The sequence below is a fragment of the Choloepus didactylus genome, chromosome 17 (genome assembly GCF_015220235.1).
Source record: "Choloepus didactylus isolate mChoDid1 chromosome 17, mChoDid1.pri, whole genome shotgun sequence".
Lineage (NCBI taxonomy): Eukaryota > Metazoa > Chordata > Mammalia > Pilosa > Megalonychidae > Choloepus > Choloepus didactylus.
The window spans coordinates 14,931,705-14,952,021 of record NC_051323.1 but is presented as its reverse complement, the minus strand read 5'-3'; the positions used below and the strand labels follow the sequence as shown (position 1 = coordinate 14,952,021).

Genomic DNA, 20,317 nt, shown 5'->3' with positions numbered 1-20,317 from the left:
TGGTATAATGCAAGCTTTAACGCTCATTTAGAACCAGAAACAGAATCACTTGCCCAGAAAAACAAAAACAAAAGCAAAACAAAACAAACAGCATCTTCAGCATCTTTAAAAGGAAAAAAAAAAAAAAAAAAAAAAGCAAGTGAACTAAAGTCTGTGAGAATTATGCACACTTAACAAGGAAAACTATTTTTTTTCACCCAACTTCCCACCCACCCCTCTCCCCCCAAACCCCGTGGTTCTCCAGCCCAGGAACCATGCAGTATAGAAAAATCAAATATACAAACAAACCTATATGTGGCTAGGATGAAATCTATTTTCATAAGAACGTGACACTTTTACTATTTACATCCAGGAGCATTTTGTTTGTTTGTTTGTTTTATGTTTTAAAGAAAAAAAAGTTCTGTAGTTCTCCTGGTTTATGCTGCAGGTACATCGGCCGTCCATTCAAAGCAGTTTTAGTTTTTCTTTTCTCTATGTCAAAAATGTTTTTACAGGAACGACGACTTTGCTTGGCTGCGCGGTTCGGGATGCCCAATCGCCTCTGAAATGAAGGACTCCCTCCCCCGTGGAGTTCCCCAATGAGGAGTGGGGGTCCGCGTTAGTTGGTTATCCTCTCTAGGTAAATGGCCGGGGCTGCCGACCTGGTAATGGTCGCGATGTAGCTGTGGTCGCGCCCGAGCTCCAGGCTGGGGGTGTCGTCCTGCTCCGGGGACATCGCGTCGTAGCCCTTGTTGACGTGGAGCGGCTGGTGAGCCTGGCAGTACCCGATCACCGGCTGGTCGTAGCTGTAGTACGGCAAGGGCTTCACGTGGTGGGAGATCTGGGTGGGGGACAGAGAAAGACCAGCATCAACATGCTTTGAAAAGCCAAGAAGATAACACCAGATTGCATTTCTGTTCTCTTTCATGCTGGTTTAATGTCATGTACGGCTGATTCATCTATCACCAAGCATATGAATTTATCAAAATAAATATTGTTACTTATTTAACTCACTATTTTTTTGTCCCTCATATTTTACATATAGCCTTTGTAGATAAAATCGTATACAAAGATTTGTCAATGCTATTGCTAGCACCATAACAACTTAAATGCAGATCAACAAGGAATTTTGAAAGAAATGCACAAGAGAATGCATAGTGTAATCCATTTTGTGTAAAGTGTAATATATATAACTTGATTTTTCATTTAATATCTTTCTTTATAGATAGTTGAAATCTTTATTATGGTCATATATAACTTTTATTTAAAATTTGTCATAGACTATTATCAACAATTTGTCACTTGTAAATTCTGGACCAAAGAAATCTAGAACCATGGGAGTGTGCACAAATTTGTGTTTGTAATATGTGATATTACTTGTTTTTAAGTCAACAAGCCAAAAACGTGTTTAATGTTAGTATAAGAGACCTGAATTGTACTCCAGAGAAATCCCTTTAAAATCAAAATCTGAAAATATTAGTTATAGTAACTTCATTTCTCTGTGTAGCTTTATATTAAACCACAAATCTCTGATAAAGAAAATATGTATCCCAAACTTAGAAAAAGGAAAATGATGATTGCTTATTTTTTTTATATCATGCTAGAGCATTTAATAACCAGCTAGACCCAAACTGACACTCCCTATTAACAATCCACAGAAGATAAAAATGCAAACGTTTTGCATCTCTGCGTAGGTTGTGCGATTGTGGTAGTACATTGTCTCTTTGCTTCAACCCCACTTCTGGTAAGCTTTGTGATGCACATTGCTGTTTTACCAGCAGCTTCCAGTCAGACTTTGCCAATGGGAACCACTTGAAGGAGATGGCGAGGCTAGAGGAAGGAGCAGGACTTGTTCTTTTTGTTGGCTTCCCTCTCTGCTAGCTTCCTGCTCCGCGGAGTTACTCCACCAAACACTTCTCTCTGGCTGTAGCAATCCCCTCCTGTGACAGAAGTTGACTTCTGTTTACAGTCCTTCCAACATATGCAGAACCAATCCCATCATAACCCCATCAGAGACTCCAGCACCAGCCAGTACGTGGTTGCTCCTGAGAAGTCTGAGGTTCGGCTGCACCAAGACCCTTCTCAAGTTTTTAAGTTTTAATGATTCCAATCTCTTTCTTTTGTTCCCTCAGCCCTACTGGTGAGAGGGGTAGTAGCTACGTCCTGAGGTTGCTGCATCATTGGGACTGTGGGAATATCTTTTAACCTTTGCATTTATAGTAGTTTATAACTATATAGCTATATACCATAACTATATAGTTTATAACTATATACTATATAGTAGAACTATATACTATATAGTATAGCTACATAGTAGAACTATATACTATATAGTATAGCTATATACTATAAGTATATAGTTTATAACTATATAGCTATATAACTATAGTAGTTTATATTTATATAGTGGTTTATAACTCTATACTATAACTATATAGTATAGCTATATACTATATAGTAGTTTACAACTGTATATCTATATACTAGAACTATATAGTTTATAATTGTATAACAATACTATATCTATAGTAGTTTATATTTATACAGTAATTTATAAGTCTATACTATAACTATATACTATAATTATACTATGTAGCATAGCTATATACTATATAATAGTTTATAACTCTATAGCTATATACTAGAACTATATAGTTTATAACTACATAGCTATACACTAGAACCACAGTAGTTTATAACTTTATGTAATTAGCAATTCTTTATATGAATTCTTTGTTAAAATAACTGATGTGTTGCCTGCCTTCTGTCTGGACTATGACTGACTCTTTCTGTAGAATAATCTGCAGAAATTGATATCTTACTATGATTTTATAATTTGGTAATGAAGTTAACCCTCCAAGTTCTTATGGTTGAAACATTCTCTAGAAAGTTAACCAGTTTTATATCTAACTTAGCAACCTTAATTCAGAGCATTCTTCCACTTAGTTTGCATGTCCCTCCCTCAAAAATTCTTCAACCTAATGTGATAAATAGAACTTGAAACAAATGTTACTGTTTGTATGTGTTTTTGAAACCTCTATGCTTATTAAGATGAAAGTCACCTCACATTTTCTGAAATGTAGAGTAAAGCATGGTTTTCTATGGCAGATCTCAACTTAGTAGTAGATTAAGAAATCCATTTAGTGAATTCAGATAAGCATTTTTAAAATTAAATTAATCAGAAAAGATAGTATCAGAGTATACCATATGAAAAAAGAATATGTTGTTTTGTAAAGGTTTTGTTTCATTTTTCATTGTATGTGTGTGCACATGAGTGTGTAAGTTTACTAGGTCACATTATGAATTTTTTTTAAAACTGGGAATCATAGTGAGAGGCATTTTTGAAAAAGTCTTTATCAAAGCACATATTAAATTTCAGTTTATTTTAAAGTAATCTGTAAAGCCTGGATACAGTTCCATCCTCCTTTTACTATTCCTTTTTTAAAATGTGTATAATTCACTATTTTTCGTGAGTTGCAAAGTTGAACCAATATATCGCTTTGTTTTATGGATCAGGCGCATTGACTTCCAATGGAAGGGAAACTATTTTAACAAATCTGCTTAGAAATAGAAATGAAGATGTTATTTCTCATCAAACAGTACAGGTATAAAATCTTAAATATGCAGTTCTCTTTCCAAATAAAGGAGATCAGAAAACGTTACCTGCTAGGTCAGCATTGTGATTGATACAGAGATGTTTTACATGTTAACAAATTAATTTCTGTACCTGACAGTGAGAACAAGAAACAGATTATAAAGTGATGTGGCTGGATTGATAAATACTGAACGTAAAGTTAGGTCTTCCTCACTTCTCCCCAAATCTATAGTTCGTTTTTGTTTGGTTGGTTTTTCTTACTTATATCAACCTCTCCCTGTATATCAGTACAAGTACAGATATGAAATGTTGTCAGCAAGTTCTGTTTGGGGAAATCTCATAGGATTTTGCAATGTGTCAGATAGGTACAGATATCTGTGATTGGTGTCATGGGTCACCAAAACTCTGAAAAAGCATAGAAAGGAAGTAGACACTTTGTTCTGACATTGCAGCAGTAATAATTTTATGATAAAGGTATTTCTAAGTGTAACATAGTCCAGTCTTACTTCAATGCTGCTAATAGAAGGAGTAGCTTAATCCAAAAACAACATAAAAATTTACCAAATTATTTCCAAATGACAGCAACATTCAGTTTTACTAATGTGTACTTGTAGCATGATGGATAGTCTTTATATAATTATTGCAATAAGCAGATACCGAATCTGCAAACATGGATAAACAGTACAAGCCAGACGAAGATAGGGCCTTCTGTACAACCAGATTAGTTTACAGATGAAAGCCAGTAGCTCATATACGAACATAGTTGAATTTTCAGTATTTACTTACAGCTCTTAAACTACAATGGAAAGAACAATTTCATGTCTAAGAAGCCAAAGCATTTGTCTTCAAATGAAGTTGATTCAAATTTTAAGGAACTTGTATTAACTGCAGTTTTAGGTTTGTATATTACATCATCTCTGAAATCAAGAAAATTTACTTTGCTGTTACACTTGTGCTAGTTTATTTATTTATCCTTAAACACCAACGAACAAGGTCTCATAATGTCATTTTTCCCCCTTGTATTGAAGGCAGACTTAGAGACTCTTTCAGGCTACAGACAATTGTAAAGTTTTCTCCTGCACAGCCACCCAATGGCAAGAATTCAAAAGCCAAGTGAATTGGCAAGCTTTGAAAGGATATCTGCGATGTCTGCTGGTTTACTCTTTAAGTCTATTCTGTAGGGCACTATGTAATCAAGTGAATTTGGTGTTTCTGAGGCACTGAGAGACTGAGGTCTTGCACTTTCTAGTAATAATGTGCAGTACATTAACCACCTGGGTTCCTGTGTGTATCATTGTTTTCTTTCCAGTAGTCAAAATAAAGGATCCTTAAGTTCAGCTTAATGTAGATTTGGTATTTTTGGAAAGGGTTCTCGAGCTTTTCTGATGGGCTTCACTCCGTTGCACAGCAGAAAAACACTGCTTGAAGACGGCCTGCCTGACATGCCTGGTTGCTCATTGACTGCATCGGAGCTATGCTTTATTTACAGATCACGGATGTGCTACATGGTGTGAAAGAATCGTTGGGGATAATAACGATCCTGAAATGCTGCCATGTGCTTCTATTAAGAATAGGAGCACTTGGAAAACAAATTTAAACTTTTCTTCTACAGAAGTGTATTTCATTACTAAATCTGAGGTAGGTTACAAAGGGGAGGGGCTGTTACTATCACTAATTTTTAAATCATTTTAACATTCCTGAGTTTCAAGGGACTCCTCTGAAGATGGAGATAATAATGGCACCTCATTTATGACTGTAAAGTCTGGATAACTCTGAAAATGCTCCATGATTCTTAAGAAAGAAGGAATAACACAGAAGAGACGTGTGCTTTCTCTCGTACTACTCAACACTAACAGTGCCTTTTCTGGGAATGTGCCCTGTCTATCTTATCGTTTCTATTCAAAGAGATGCAAAGGCTTGTTGGGTCAAAGAGTGGCTCAGCAACCAAGGCTTTCAGTCCTACTTTGGGCACATAGAAGTTTAGAAACCTTAGTGGTGGTTCGGGTTTTCTAAAAATGTCACTCGCACTTTGCCCAGAATATGTTTTTCTCCTAACACCCACGAGGGATTGTAAAAGGACACCCCCTCCACTCAGTTACAGAGATCTGCAGTGTTTTAGTGATTCAAAGAGCAAAGTCTGGGAAAGGGGATGTTTTCCAATTTGGGGAGGGTGGGCAAAATTATAGAGGGACATGTGGAGTTTCAAAAGTCTGCAAATTGTTTCGGATACCGTAATTTTATGTCCATAACAATTATATTTAAAATGATAAATGAATGCATTTGTATGGTAACTGCCAAGAGTCGTGTGAAATAGACTCTTGATATATGTGATCTTGAAAGGCTTATGAAGATCAGTTTGGTTACGGGCATGGACTTCCAATGCTGTTACACCCTTGTCTCAAAAGTATTAGCATTAGTTGGAAGTAGTTTAAGAGCCTGATCATTATAAAATTACCATGAACCATCATTAGTCATATTTATTAACTTTTCATGAACATTGTTCACATTTAAGTATGAGTTCTTTCAATTGAAGCCATAAAAAGTTGATTTTCAATTTCCTAAATGACATTTGGTCTCTAATTTTCAAGAATTAAATTATGGTGTCTGACTACTTCAGGCCATTTAAAAACTATTGTCATACACATCCAGATGTGGAACTCAATTGCTTAATGAAGATGGACACTTGGCTTAGTGGGATAATTGATTAAAAAGTGAAGGGCAATAGCTAGGTGAATATATTGTAGCCCTTATTTTTTTTCACTCTACTAGTATGTGATGAAACTTGGCAGGAAATAAGAAAATGTAAATAAGTTTTGAGTAATGTAGTGTTTTTCTCTAGACTTTTGGTTAAAGCTGACAGAACCTCAACTTAAGTTAGTTGGATAAAAGGGAAACTTAATTGGCTCATAGGATACAGGAAGGATTTAACAGCTAAACTGAGAGAAGAGCAAGGGTGTCACTGGGCATCAGGAACAAGTGAAACCAGGAACACAAATGACTCCAGGGTCTTCTCGGTTGACCATATCTGATTACCTCTGCAAGTTACCTCCATATCCTGTCTGCCAAACGGCTTCCTCCAAGTGACTGGACACGTGACTTTGACCATTGCCAAGGTTTACATTATAAAGCCATAGTAGATTGCACAACTGGCCACAGTTCTGAATTAGCTCCTTCCATCTAGAAGTGGAGTCTACTTCCCCTCCCCTTGAATACAGACTTACTTTAGCAGAAAGAACCCAGTGGAAGTGCCATTGTATGAGTTCCAAGGCTCTTAGAGCCCTAGCCTGGCTGGACACCACCTATGTGAAGACCAGGCTAGCCCACGGCAGGGTGAAAGCTTTGTGGTGTAGCTGAGATATCTGAGATGAGCCAGTCCCCCAAGGCCCTTGGGAGCTCACTACAGGCATGTGAGCAAGCCCAGGAACAAAATCCCAGCTAAGCCCAGCTCATATTGCCAACCCTAACAGAATCAGGTAAATGGTTGATGTTTTAAGCCATTAAGTTTTGAGATGGTGTGTTATATTACAAAACCAACATAGCAGCCTCTACTACACAATAAGGACTATCTTGGCAGGATTTACTGAAAATGAATAAAAGTAGAAATAACTAAAAACCTATTCTCATTGAACTTCATCATCCACAACAGTATTTGGGTACATAATACGTCTTTGTTGAGTGAAAGAAAAATCATGACCTTATCTTTTCCTGCTTTGTTTTGAAGATTAAATGAGTGATAAATGTGACAACATGTAAAATACTTTATTTTTGTTAAATACAGTCATTAAATTTATTGACCTTTAAAAATAAAAGTTTATCCAAAAGATAAACAGTGTCTGTATATCTTCAAGGAAAAACAAAAAGATGATGGTGTAAATTGATGATCAATCCATTTTGCTTATGGGCTAAAATGTGTATCTTAGTTCCAGCATATATATTGCACAATCCCAAACATATTAGACGTTGGCTTTTTATGCTAACTGGGCTGTTTGGACCATTTTAAACTTAAGTTCTGATAAAAGTTGCTTTGCAACATTTATGCTTCTTGTTCTGTTCTTATTTATAGGTAGGGATGTGTACTATTTGTGCACTCACGGTTGTCCAAATTTTAACTTTTAAGTCAGTCATGGGATAACAGAACAGAACATCTGCTTGCATCTTTATTGCTCTCCTACCAGGATGTGCTGTCTATGAGGTGTCGGGAGGGTTGATTAAGTTAGTGAATGAGGTACTAGCCGTTCTTTGAAGTTCTGTGACTCCATTAACTGGAAAGCTTATTACATTAGCAGAACTCTAAGCATTCAATGAGGTTCTCGGCTAATGAGCTGGTTTAATTAGCTGGTATTAACTTGTACAGGCTTTTCTTCTGTAGCTCTGGCCTCTGAATTCTATGAGAAAGAGTAAGGTCTCCTCAGCTGTACAATGGAAGCAAACATCTATTTAAGTGAACTTTACATATTTCCTCCAAGAGACTGTAAAACACAGAGATGATGAAATTTCAAAATGCACATCTTCTTCCACTATGGAAAAAGATTGCTGCAGTTTCAATGATATAGAGAAGACAAGTCTATCATAAAACATGAGACAGTGATAATTCCTTGGGCCCAAATCCACTCCTAGAAAAAAAAATGCCAAAAGAAAACAAACAAAGATGATAAAACTTATCAGCACATGTAACGTATTCAATTTGTTTTTTCTGTTTTAATTCCTTCGTCCCATTTTGGCAAAGGAGATAAAAATAGGATATCAATGCTAGGAAGGTGCTAGCTAGCAATAGAACAGGAGTTAGAGAGAGCTGCTTTCCTTCCAAGTCTACTTTCATTTTCTCTGTAGTATTCAGAAGATCCTTCTACTAGTTTCCATGGCTTTGTGTAGTGGTCTCCATAGACTTGTGTTAAATGGTTTATGTTGTCCTTATCTTGTGTTATGTACAAAAATGTGTTTTGTCTAACCAGAGAATGACTGGATCTGTTTGCCTTGTGTATGTATACTTAATTTTGTGACCCCACCCCACTACATTGGACATTTATAAAAAACTAGAAATTAAAAAAAGAATTGAAATGAGATTAAGATATAAGGAAGGTGACTGAGTTTTGGGCAAGCATGTGCCTTTTTAAACAGAATTGCTTATTTCAGGGTAAAAGTTCAAACCCAACTGACAAACAATCTCGGGTGATGTAAGCACACTTGATAGAATGAGATGAGTCATGTGATTCTAAGCGAGTTGAAAACATGAGACAGTGATACTGGCTGTTCTTAACAAAAAGAGGCAATAAGATAGACATTGCATTACCAAAAGTAGGAGATGCCTATTTAGGAAATTAAATATTTTATTCTGATTGGATATAGTTTAGAACAGCATGGCAAGGTGATGCGTAAATAATATCGGTCTCATATTTTTAATAAAATGCATTCAGCTCTAAGTTAATACCTGGGTCTCAGCCATGAGTATATACAATTAAGGAGTAATTACACAAAAGTGAATTTGCCATCACAGTTCATTTATTTAAGTGTTCATTCATTCACATGGAAATATTTATTGCAGGGATTGGCAAATGTTTTCTGTAAAGGGCCGTTAGTAAATATTTCCGTCTTGGGACGCATACAAACTGTTGGAACCACTGAATTTGCCACAACTACTCAACTCTGCCCTTACAGCATAAAAACAGGCTCTGACAAAATGTAAACAAATGAGCATGGCTCTGTTTTAATAAAACTTGTATGTAATAAAACCTGTATGTATGGGCACAGAAAATTGAATTTCATCTATTTTTCACGTCAGGAAATAATAATCTTTTGATTTCTTTTTCAACCAGATAAATTGTAAAACTGAGTTTGTAGGACATACCCAAACAGGCAGGGGCTGGATTTGGCCCATGGGCTGTAGTTTGCTGCCTCCTGATTTATCAGCTATTTACTGTGGGCTAGGCATTGTGCTAGGTACTGGGATATAAAGAAGATTAAAATAAGACCTCTTTACTCAAGGAGCTTACTAAGACGTGGTAAACTGAGACAAATTGATTCCAATTCCCTGGGTTTTAGACTGCAAACTCCAAATCAGTAAGGCAGGGGGAGAAATCTGCTCCAAGCTGATGGGCCTTGCAGATTTCTTTGGGAATATCCAGGTATTCCCCTCTGAATATAGCCCACAGTGGACCCAGACAAAGAGCTGGACTTACATTTGGGAGTCAGACGTGAACTTCCAGGTGACAGCTGAGGCCACCGGCCAGGTAATTTAGATCACACATGCTCTGGCAGGATAAAATCCCAAGGACCTTTCCGTGAAACTCTTACATGACACTCTTAGGCCAGTGAAAGTGCCCCTGGGTGCACGATGGCTCATAACACAAGGCCTGAGAGAACGGTGGTGATTTTATAAAAGAGCTTAGGTGCACAGGTCAGCTAATCACGAACAGTTTGGGGCCAAAAAGTTAAAAATAAACCTCCTTTCTATTTCTCAATCTCACCAAGCCTTTTCCTATATCTGGACTTTATACTTGCCATTCTCTTTGCCTGGAATATTCTTCTTCCAACTGTCTGCAGTAAGCTTATGCTGATTTTTTGAGTCTCAGCTTAAATGTCATGTTTCTAGAGAGGTTTTCCCTGACCGCCTGGGTTAAAATACCACCCTACCCCTTTCACATGTGGAAGCCAAGCTCTGTTTCTATCCCCCATGCATTTTCTCCACCACATGCATCTGAATGTTAAATATCATTGATGATGCATTTTTCTTTTTGCTCCTTTCTGTCCATGAGGTCCTTTTTGGACTGGTTCATTGCTGTCTGCTGAAAGAGTGCATGGATTTATGAGAGATGTTGTTAGGGAACTGGGTCTTTTGGAAGGAGGTTTACTTCAAAAACTATGAGCTCCTCCCTTTTCCTTTCTATTCCTCTACTGCCTCCCTTCCCATCCTCAGCTTTGCGTTTCAGCAAGGGATATAGTACGGCACCCAAATATTTTCGTTCTACAAATGTTTGCATGCCTGCCACGGTGCTGAGAGCTGAAGATATTAGAATGACTACCTCTGCCCAGCTCCTTGGGAAACACGCATTTTAAATGCAAGACAAATGCAAGTCGATTTTTAAGATGTAACATACTTTATGGCAAAATGCAATACTGTTGGTATTTGAAAGTGGCAAGTGATGCACAGAAGAAAGGGTGAGATGATTATCAGGTGGTTTCTGACCCCAAATAAATGTTTATTAAGACAGCAAGAGGAAGTCTGGTGGCACGTGAAGTTTCATATACAGGCAGCTCCTTTTGCTCCTGCAGCTATCACACAGCTGCTTAAGTGCCATTTGGAGCCTACTGCCAAGTGGTACATATCTGAAAGCTAGTCTTTCTCAAATCTTAATGCTCTGCATAACTCACCCATGACTTGCCCTCATAGAGAATGGGTTTCCATGTGCTGGATTCCTTCACCCTTCACCTAACTTCTCAGCCTAGGACTGCTTTAGCCTCTAGCAATGGAATCATCTCTAAATTGTAATGAGCAATAGAGACTGACCAGAGCCCCAGGTTGTGGACAGAATAGAGTATCGCTACAGCTGCTTTCTCTGGAGCTACTGAAAATCAAAACATTCAACTCATGCTGCCCCCAGTTAGGAAGCCAAGAAACGGAATGTCTCATCTTCCTTTCATCTGTCATTTGGGATTTCTTCAACTGCATGAACTGTGCTTAAAGCAGTAGTTCTCAGCCTTGGCTTCAACTTTGACTCACCTATGGTGACTTAAAAAATACTTTTGTCAGGTCTCTATCCCCAATCAATTAAACCAGAATTTCTGGAGAAGGGCAAAGCCTCAATGTTTTTGAAGCACTCTCGGTGATTCAAATGTGCAATTGAGGTTGAGAACACTTTCTTCATGTTAAATTTAGGCTGCTTTCCCTGAAAAATGTGGGCACTGCAGGGAGTACATGGTATGATGTATCTAATTTTCCACACCTTCCTGGAGTCCAGTCAGCTCAAAACAAAGCAGATTACTTCCCAATCAGAAGCCACTCAACATGGGGTACATGTGTGTGGATTTTTACTCTTCAATTAAACTTTCTTTTCTCTTAAGTTCAATTCATTACTACTAATTATTCTGTCTTCCCAATCTGAGCTTCTTTGCTTGGCCCTGTTTATATTCTTGTCCGTGATTATTCTGTCATCCTTTTAGACATCACCAATTTGCTTATGTATATATTTCACTCTTTTGTCTAAAGTTAGATGTAATTTAGTTGGGTAAGTGTAACAACTATCATTATGCACATGTTTTTAAAATAGCTACTTGTAGGTGAATTTACCTTGCCTTGATGGCAAAGTGCCCATAAATGTTCAGTCAGCTGGAGAACTCCTTTGACTAAACATTTTCACAATCTCTTTCTTTTATTTTTTTTTAAGTAATTTAATTTACTGGGATGCTAGTAATAGCCCATTCCACTTTGCACTATAGGGAAGAAGGGATATTTTTATCTGCTTAAAAGCTAATAAAGACTCCCACTGTTGAAAAATATTCAAACCTCCCAATTATTTCTATCAAGCGATAAATTTAAAAGAAAAGCAAAAGAACTGAAAGCCAAAAGTGTTCTCAAGTAAGCAATAATGGCTAGAAGAAACTTAGAGAAGGATCATTAAATTCATCTTTGCTTTAAAGCAACCTGATGGTCATACATAGGGTGCTATAAAAGAGTGTCCTCTGATGCTGAAAATAATGAGTCTACATATAATTGATGAAATTAGCCATCAGTGGTAGTAACTTATATAAGGAAAGGATCCGTATGTGGGAGAGTACAGAGAAGAGCTTGAAGGAGCTGTTCTCCCACCCTCTACCCACCACCACCAATTCCAGCTGCCACTCACCCCAGAGATCATGGGCTGTGTTGACTTACCTCTTACTACCAAGCTCCACCATGAGGCCGACAACGTTCATGGGGATTGCAGTTCCTCGGATCACACTAAGCTTTTCAGACTGCTTCCACTGGTCCTTTCTCAGAATGAACCTAAATGGAGTAGTGCATTGTTCTACATACTCCAAGGGAGTTGGATAAATCTACTTTGCTGCACTTCATTCTTTTCCTTGCTCAACCCAAAAATATGACCTCTTCTGAGCATCCATGCTTTCCTCTCCACGATATTCTATGTTTCTGTGCCTGCTTAAATTTCTTTTCTACATGTCCTTCCCCAGATTCTACCCTGCCCTCTTGAACTCTGGTTCCCTGGTTCCCCTCCATCCAAAACCACTTAAATGAATGCTTGGAACTTTCTCATCTGTTTATTATGATTCAAATACCTTTTATCCATGACCTTACCTAAGTAAATAATTTATAATCTTCTATTTGTTCTATTGTTCTACATCTGCTTCTCCCTAAATCTTGATCTGTGAGTGTCTGACTCTAGACGGGGCACTTAGCCTAGATTCCTAATTTTCACTTAGCCTAGATTCCTAATTTTCAAATTTACAGTTTGATTTGTAAATTCTTAATTCTGAGCTGTAACTAAATGCTGATAAACCATAGCCTTTTAACAAGAAGAGCTCCAAGTCATTGAATGTTACTAAGAATGTGCAATGGAGTGCCTAGTTGTTTGCAGTGCCAACAGAATTGTGGTTCACTGGCCTATTTCTCTATAAACTTACCCTTAGAGACGATCTAGATGCTTGGAATTGCATCTAGCTTTGGGAGTTGAGAGAGAACAGGCTCACAACATTCTTGGATGGATTGAAGTTTATGTGGATGCCAGATGGCAACCCAAAGTACCATTTGCCAGGATGGCAGGTAATTTATATTTAACCAATTGAAAAGGAGGGAAGGCCCCATTATCTTTTTAACTAAGCACTCAGAAAAACCTTATTGATTCAGACTAACTAGGGAATGATCACTCAATGAGAACCATAAATTATGCAGCATTTAAAAATTGTAGTTCCCTCCACTGGATAAAAGAGGAAATTTGTGTTTAACCTAAGATCACCTCTATCTCCCTGACAAGTAGAGAACTTTCATAATGTGGCTGGTGGTAGAGGGAGAACTTGGTGTGTAAGCAGGGACTGGGAAGACTGGGGAGAAGAGATAGATAATGGGATGGCATCCCCTTCCTGTCCATCCTCTGATTTGGGAGGTAAGAAGTTAATGAAAATGTTCATGAAAGATTTGGAACACTGAGCACCAAATGTGGCATAGATTCAATAAGGAGCTCATACTCCCCCAGTCTCTTGCACCTTTGGTATAGTCAGGAGTTTTCTCATGATAGGATATCACCACCATGGTGCCATGAGGCTGTGCACAAAGACAGGTGGATGCTGTCACAGTGAAGGAAGACATAGGGCTGCAGCTGATGGACTATTTTGTAAGAAAGTATCATTCATCCTCCTGCAGATGTCCAAAATGACTTAGACACGATTTCTTGAAAGACAAGTGAAATCCTGCTATTTAATCATGGAGTACAGCAGTATCAGAGGTAGTTTTCTGATTTATTGATGCTGGATGGAGGAGAGGAAACCAAGGATAAATATATTGGCTGCCACAAGATGCTGAGATATCCCTCGAGGACAAATATCTCTGAGTTTAGGGCAGAGTTTATAGGAGTTGTTTCTTGAATATCTTCCGTCATACTTCATTGTACAATGTTGATCTTTATACTATTTAAATGAGGCTGAAGGGATTATATATGAAGGTATCTTTTTTTTTTCTTTCCTTGAACCTTGTTTTTAAAGTCTACTTGGGATCCAAACTAGGCACATTTATATCCATCTGTGCAATAATTCCCATAGTGTCTAGCTAGGGACTATGATGCCAGTAAATTTTCCAAAGATCCTACAAACCACAGAACTCATTGTCTTGTATTGTTACCCCAAAGAGGCATGGCTCCTGCAAAGGGGTCCAGGTAACTCTAACTTAATGCATGTCTTTGGACTGTGTGTTGGTTATTCTCCTTTTGCCCCCTTAGATCCTTTTCTCACTCTCGTGGGAAAGAAGGCTCACTCTATGTCTCCTTTACCAAGCTCCCTTGCTTTCTGGCTTTGAATGGTTTCAATAAATCTGAGGCACCATGTGGTGGTAGGAGAAAGTGTCCAGGGTATTTATTCCCTGCTCTGCCCCCCCGTCCCCCCCATTCTGGCCTCTCCACAGTTCTGGCAAAGGCTGGTTTCTTTTACAGAAGGGGTTCTCAACCTCGGGAATTTTGTATCTCCCTGCCCCCTGGGAAACATCTGGCAGTGTCTGGAGGTTGTCAAGAAGAAGGCATTACTGGCATCCAATCAATAGAGGCCACAGATGCTGCTAAACATCACGTAATATTCAGGGTCCCCCCAACCTCTGACAGAATGTCAGAAGTGCAGCTGTTGAGAAATCCTGTGCTGTGGCTACAGCTCCTTTTAGACGGGCCCTTTCCATGGATACAAATGCTACCTAGATCTGGTAACTGTATCTTCCCTTTGCCTCACAGAGGCCAAGGTGAGGCAGGGGAGCTGGATGTCTTTGTCATTCCTTGTGGATTCTCCTTTAACTCTGCTCTCATTTCTATAAAATTCCTTTTGTTAAACTCTTGTTAGTTCCATGCTTGACAGTGCAATGTTTCTTCCTGTGATACTGACTCACATAGTGTGTTAAGCTCCCATGGACACTTAACATTATGTCCAGTTTGCTTAAATTGGAGATGAAATGGCTAATTTGTTTCAACGATATTAATTGCTGACATGTATTGGGTGCTGTTTCTGTTTTATACACCTTTCTGAGGGCTTCATGTGAATTCATTCATTAGGTCTTCACAAGGGTTCCATGAAGTGGATGTTAATATTATTCTTGTTTAAAACAGGGTAAAATTGAGGCACAGGGGGTGAAATTACTTGTCTGAGGTCACATTCTGACTAAATGGCTTTCGAGCCTGGGTGCTTAACCATTACCTCAAGCAGATATTGTGCCTTTAGAAATAAACAAGTCTAACACTGGCAACATGGATAGCAACAGTTGTCTCTAGTTAATCATTCAAATATGAAATCAAGAGAGAATTTTCAGAGTGGCATCCAAGCCAACAGCTGATGGCGTGCCATGCTCCCATCCTGCGCTTTCCTTGTATTGGCGTCCCTTTACTCTCTGTACTTGATGTTTTTGCCTCCTAAATTTCTTCCTTTTGTCCTTTTATTCTTCTTTTCTCTTTATTCTCACATGCCTCTTCACTGCTACTCTTTCCTCTCTTTGTTCATACCTATTTTTGCAAAATTTAGGTCTTCCTCTGGTACCTATGAGCCAGTAGCCCTGAATGTTACAATGAAATGGGCTCAGTTTTCAATCAGAATGACACTTAAACCATCAGGAAGGAAAAAGGAATGTATGAAATATTAATTAAGTCTATTCCCAGTATTTAATGAAATGATAGGCACAGAATCACTTAAAGATTACATTTCCAAAGTGCCAGTATCTTGAAATGACAATTTAAGCTAACTATATAAGGAATTTGTGAACATGTAATCAATTGCTTTTTAAAGACCGTAGGAAACATGGAAAAAAGCAGCTTTTAGTTTATATGCATAGTATATATAGACAAAACTGTTTTAAAGGAAAAAGTGATATATTTTATATGAGGGCATTGGTTTGAAAATATAAAATGTTGATTTTTGAAAGTAATACCTTCTTTGAAAATGCTTTTGGATACTAAGCAAGTAGCCTCTTTCTATAAGGAATTATGGTAGTAAGGGAAAAGATACTGCTTTACATGCAATAATCTTAAGGATGGTTACCTATCCCATCCATTTTTCATGACAAATATGTACAATATTTAATATTGAAAGTGGAGAGTCTGGCTGACACAATGATAAATGAATCCATTGGTGGATGAGTGAAATAAGATATTGTCTTAGAGTAAATATTGGCTTTTCATTAGGTCAACTCAAAATTTATAGCATGCACAAGAACTACCTAGGAATTGATGATTTCCTTAAAGTGATTTAAATACTCTTTCTAAAGGTATACAAGTTTTCTCTCCCTAGGGAAAAATATTTCCAATTTCAAAGCACAAGATACTTGTCCTAAACTTGGATACGGAAAGAGTTAAAACTGGGACTTCATGCTTGAAAATTCAAAATGCTCTTTTATTTTGCCCTTTTATAGTCAACAGCAAAGCCTCAAATATTAAGAACACAAAAACCTTTTATTTCTCGTGGCAATTTTCTCTGAAAATATCCTGCCCAAAAGGCAAACACAAAGGCTTTTCCATTTGTCACTTCAAAAACTTCACTGCAATCAGGATGTTTTCCCTCCTGCTTAAGATGGTACAGGATTTCTATCGAGAGTGATTCTTTGTTCATTCTTTGTAGGGAATTTAGTGTGCAGGGGACATACTATGTCAAACTTCACGTGAAACTGACACTCATAAATGTCTTTTCTTGACACGTACCTCACTCTAATTAGTTGTACAGAAGGGTCTGAACAAAGATATCAGATGGAACTTGTTGCTGCACTGCTTAAGAAATGGCTCACGTTCCTTTGAGGACCTCCCCATAATAACCAACTAGTTGGAAGACCAGTGGGGCTGTAAATTGTGTATTTCATTTCGAAACCATGGAAAGAGGCAGGGGAAGATCATTAACATCTCCCAAGCACTGGAAGCATACTTTTTGTTTCTGTGGTTTCCTAAATTGCCACTGCTACTTAAGGAACCCCTTCTTATTTCCAAATCTGTTGTATCTACTATGAAAAAAAACATGAAAGAAGAGGTCCCCACTGACTACACTTTGTTCTCATTCCCAATCAGATGTAGGACTCGGAAAAAAAAGCCTCCTTATAAGTAAAATGATGGGGCTAATTTGGAAGAGATTGATGGCACATTTTTGCCTTATTATTGTGTGTTTTCTGTGAATACAGAAAGGTCTATTCTGTTGGGAGTTGTTGACAATGATAATATAACTGAAGTAGTGAAATTAATTAGATGATTTTGGGATTTGGGATGTCCACAAAAGGAAGCTCATTTACAAATGGGAAATACTAATATGTTTGTTAAGGTGCTGTGTTCAGTGTCACTTGGCACCTTGCTCCTCCCAGGTGCAATGAAAACATCACCAGGCACATGCTGGAAATGAAGGATCCAGTCTCACCCCAGACCCTCTGCATCCGAATCAACATTTTACCAAGAACCTTTGGTGATTCCTGTGCATACTAACACTGGAGAATCACTGCTTTAGCATGTCAGTTGTTTCACAGTAATCAGCTAGTGGAAGGGCAGTGGCATTTACACTGGATAACAGCCCTATGCTTCCACCAAGGCTGATGCAAAAATGTGTTTTTTAAAATAAAGGTGATTATTCAGAACCCAGAGAAGTGTTTCTTCCCATCCAGCAGCAGAAACAAAATCACCTGGGGAGCTGGGGGAGAATGAGGAGATGTTGGACTTCCTCACCTGGACTGTTGCTGGTGTTCTCACAAATATTGAGGACTGGTAGCTTGGTGTGCCAAGCCCTGTATCATGGGACTTGCCCTTGTGAAGCTCATTACTGCAAAGGAGAGGCTAAACCTGCTTGTAATTGTGCCTAAAAGTCTCCTCCTGAGTACCTCTTTGTTGCTCAGATGTGGCTCTTTCTTTCTCTAGCTAAGCCACCTCAGCAGTTGAACTCAGTGCCCTCCCCCCTACATGGGACTTGACTCCCAGGGGTGTAAATCTCCCTGGCAACATAGGATATGACTCCCCTCAAGATGAATCTGGACCCATCATCATGGGATTGAGACCATCTTCTTGACCAAAAGGGGGTGCAAAATGAAACGAAATAAAGTTTCAATGCCTGAGAGAATTGAAATGGAGTCGAGAGTGGACATTCTTATGTGCTATATAGATAACATTTTTTAGGTTTTGATGTATTGGGATAGCTAGAAGTAAATACCTGAAACTACCAAACTCCAACCCAGTAGCCTTGTCTCTTGAAGACAATTGTATAACAATGTAGCTTACAAGGGGTGACAGTGTGATTGTGAAAACCTTGTGGATTGCACTCCCTTTATCCAGTGTATGGATGGATAAGTAGAAAAATGGGGACAAAAACTAAATGAAAAATAGGGTGGTATGGGGGGGTGATCTGGGTGTTCTTTATTTATTTTTATTTTTTATTCTGATTCTGATTCTTTCTGGTGTAAGGAAAGTGTTCAAAAATGGATTGGAGTGATGGATGCATAACTCTATGATGATACTGTGAACAGTTGATTATACACCATGGGTGATTGTATGGTATGCAAATATATCTGAATAAAACTGAATTCAATTTAAAAAAAATCACCTGGGAACTTGTCAGAAATGTAAATAGTGGGGGCCCCATGCCACACCTAAGAAGTGAGCCTCTGGGTTGGGGCCCAGGAATCTGTGTTTTGCCAAGTCCTACAGGTGATTCTGATGTAGACACACCTCTTAGTGTAGGAAATGTAGAGTCACCAGATGTAGGTAATCAGAAGAAAGTACGTTGACTGGAGTTATCCAACGAGAAGAAAACCTATGCTGTAAAATGGGCCTTAGAAGGAAAATAGACATATTTTCATAAACAGTGTTATGTTTTAAAGGATTAGTAACATGATACATGTGGAATGGGCTATGGTCCTTCAAAACTCACTGAAAATACCAGCTCCATCAGGGAACTCATTCTCCCAGAATATCTATGTGTGTGTGTGTGTGTGTGTGTACATATATATTTATATATGTGTATATGATACATGTATGCACACATACATATATATATATATATATATACACACACACACACACACACATATACACATATACATGTACACGTATATAAGATTCTGGGCTGCAGGATATGTGTCTTGTATCTGTGTATCTCTCCAAGTGCCTAGCACTACATCTGGGACAGAGTTGAAGTCCAATACATGTTTTCTATTTGTAAATGCTTATATTTGGGGATGGACAGATTTTTTTTCTTGTTTAATGGTCATTCTAATTTTTTAAAGATGTATAAATTTTGAAGATGAATAACTGTCTGTAAAATACTTTGGTGTTCTCTGAGTAAAGTAAGTTATATTAAATAGGTCTCCTTTTATATATTGAGTATTAAACAAGCCACCAACAAAGTCATAGAAGGTCTTTCCCCCCCAGCAGTGCAATTGAAACATTTGACATAATGTAAAATATATCTTCATTTTTATGCGTTTAAATTTCTAATTGTTGCTCAGTCCCTGGGAGAGCTTTTCTAGGTCAACTAAGTACTCACACTGTGCATGCTTAGTGTTCCAAGGGCTCAAGTTAGTCTTGTCTCCGTAATCCTCAAAAAATCAATTTGTTAGCGAAAATTCCCCATTTATAGAACAGTTAGAAAAGATCCAAAGAAAAATTTGACTCTAACTATCAAACGTAAGCTGTTGCAGCCATTACACTGCTGGCCCCGGAATGCCTCCTCATCTCCCAGGTTAGCTTCCAAGCCAGGTTTAACACCCCAACACCCCCAATCACCCTCCCCCCAAAAATGTGACACTAAGGATTACTGAAAATGCAGACTCATGATCACAGATTCCTAAACCTTATCTCACTCTTGAGTCAAAGGAGGAAAAAAATGGTGGGAGGCAGGGATTGGAATTGCTGCATCAGCCATTTGGCAATGGTGAAAAGTACCAGCCATTTGCCATGACCTTGGAGAATTTCCCTGGGATTTAATGCTGCAGGAATCAGATGGAAGACAGAATACAATGGCAGACTCACAACTACCCAATCTGACTTAGACATTAGATTCAGTCAAAATCCCACGAAATGACCTTATTAGTAGGAATGAGGAATGGCAGGT

The 20,317-nt window shown here is 38.2% G+C and overlaps 1 protein-coding gene across 4 annotated transcripts in view; it reads right to left on the bottom strand.

Moving 5' to 3' along the window:
* Positions 1–234: 234 nt before the first annotated feature.
* Positions 235–20,317, bottom strand: part of LRRTM4 (leucine rich repeat transmembrane neuronal 4) — a 703,458-nt gene continuing 683,375 nt past the window's right edge. For 2 of the 4 annotated variants that reach the window (XM_037807401.1, XM_037807400.1), the window contains one exon: positions 235–820. In XM_037807401.1, coding sequence (XP_037663329.1) covers positions 599–820 — 222 coding nt within the window. In that variant the 3' untranslated portion in view covers positions 235–598. Of the gene's footprint in view, positions 821–9,750; positions 9,900–20,317 lie in introns of those variants that run through there. The other 2 variants (XR_005212418.1, XM_037807402.1) reach the window with 2 other exon arrangements.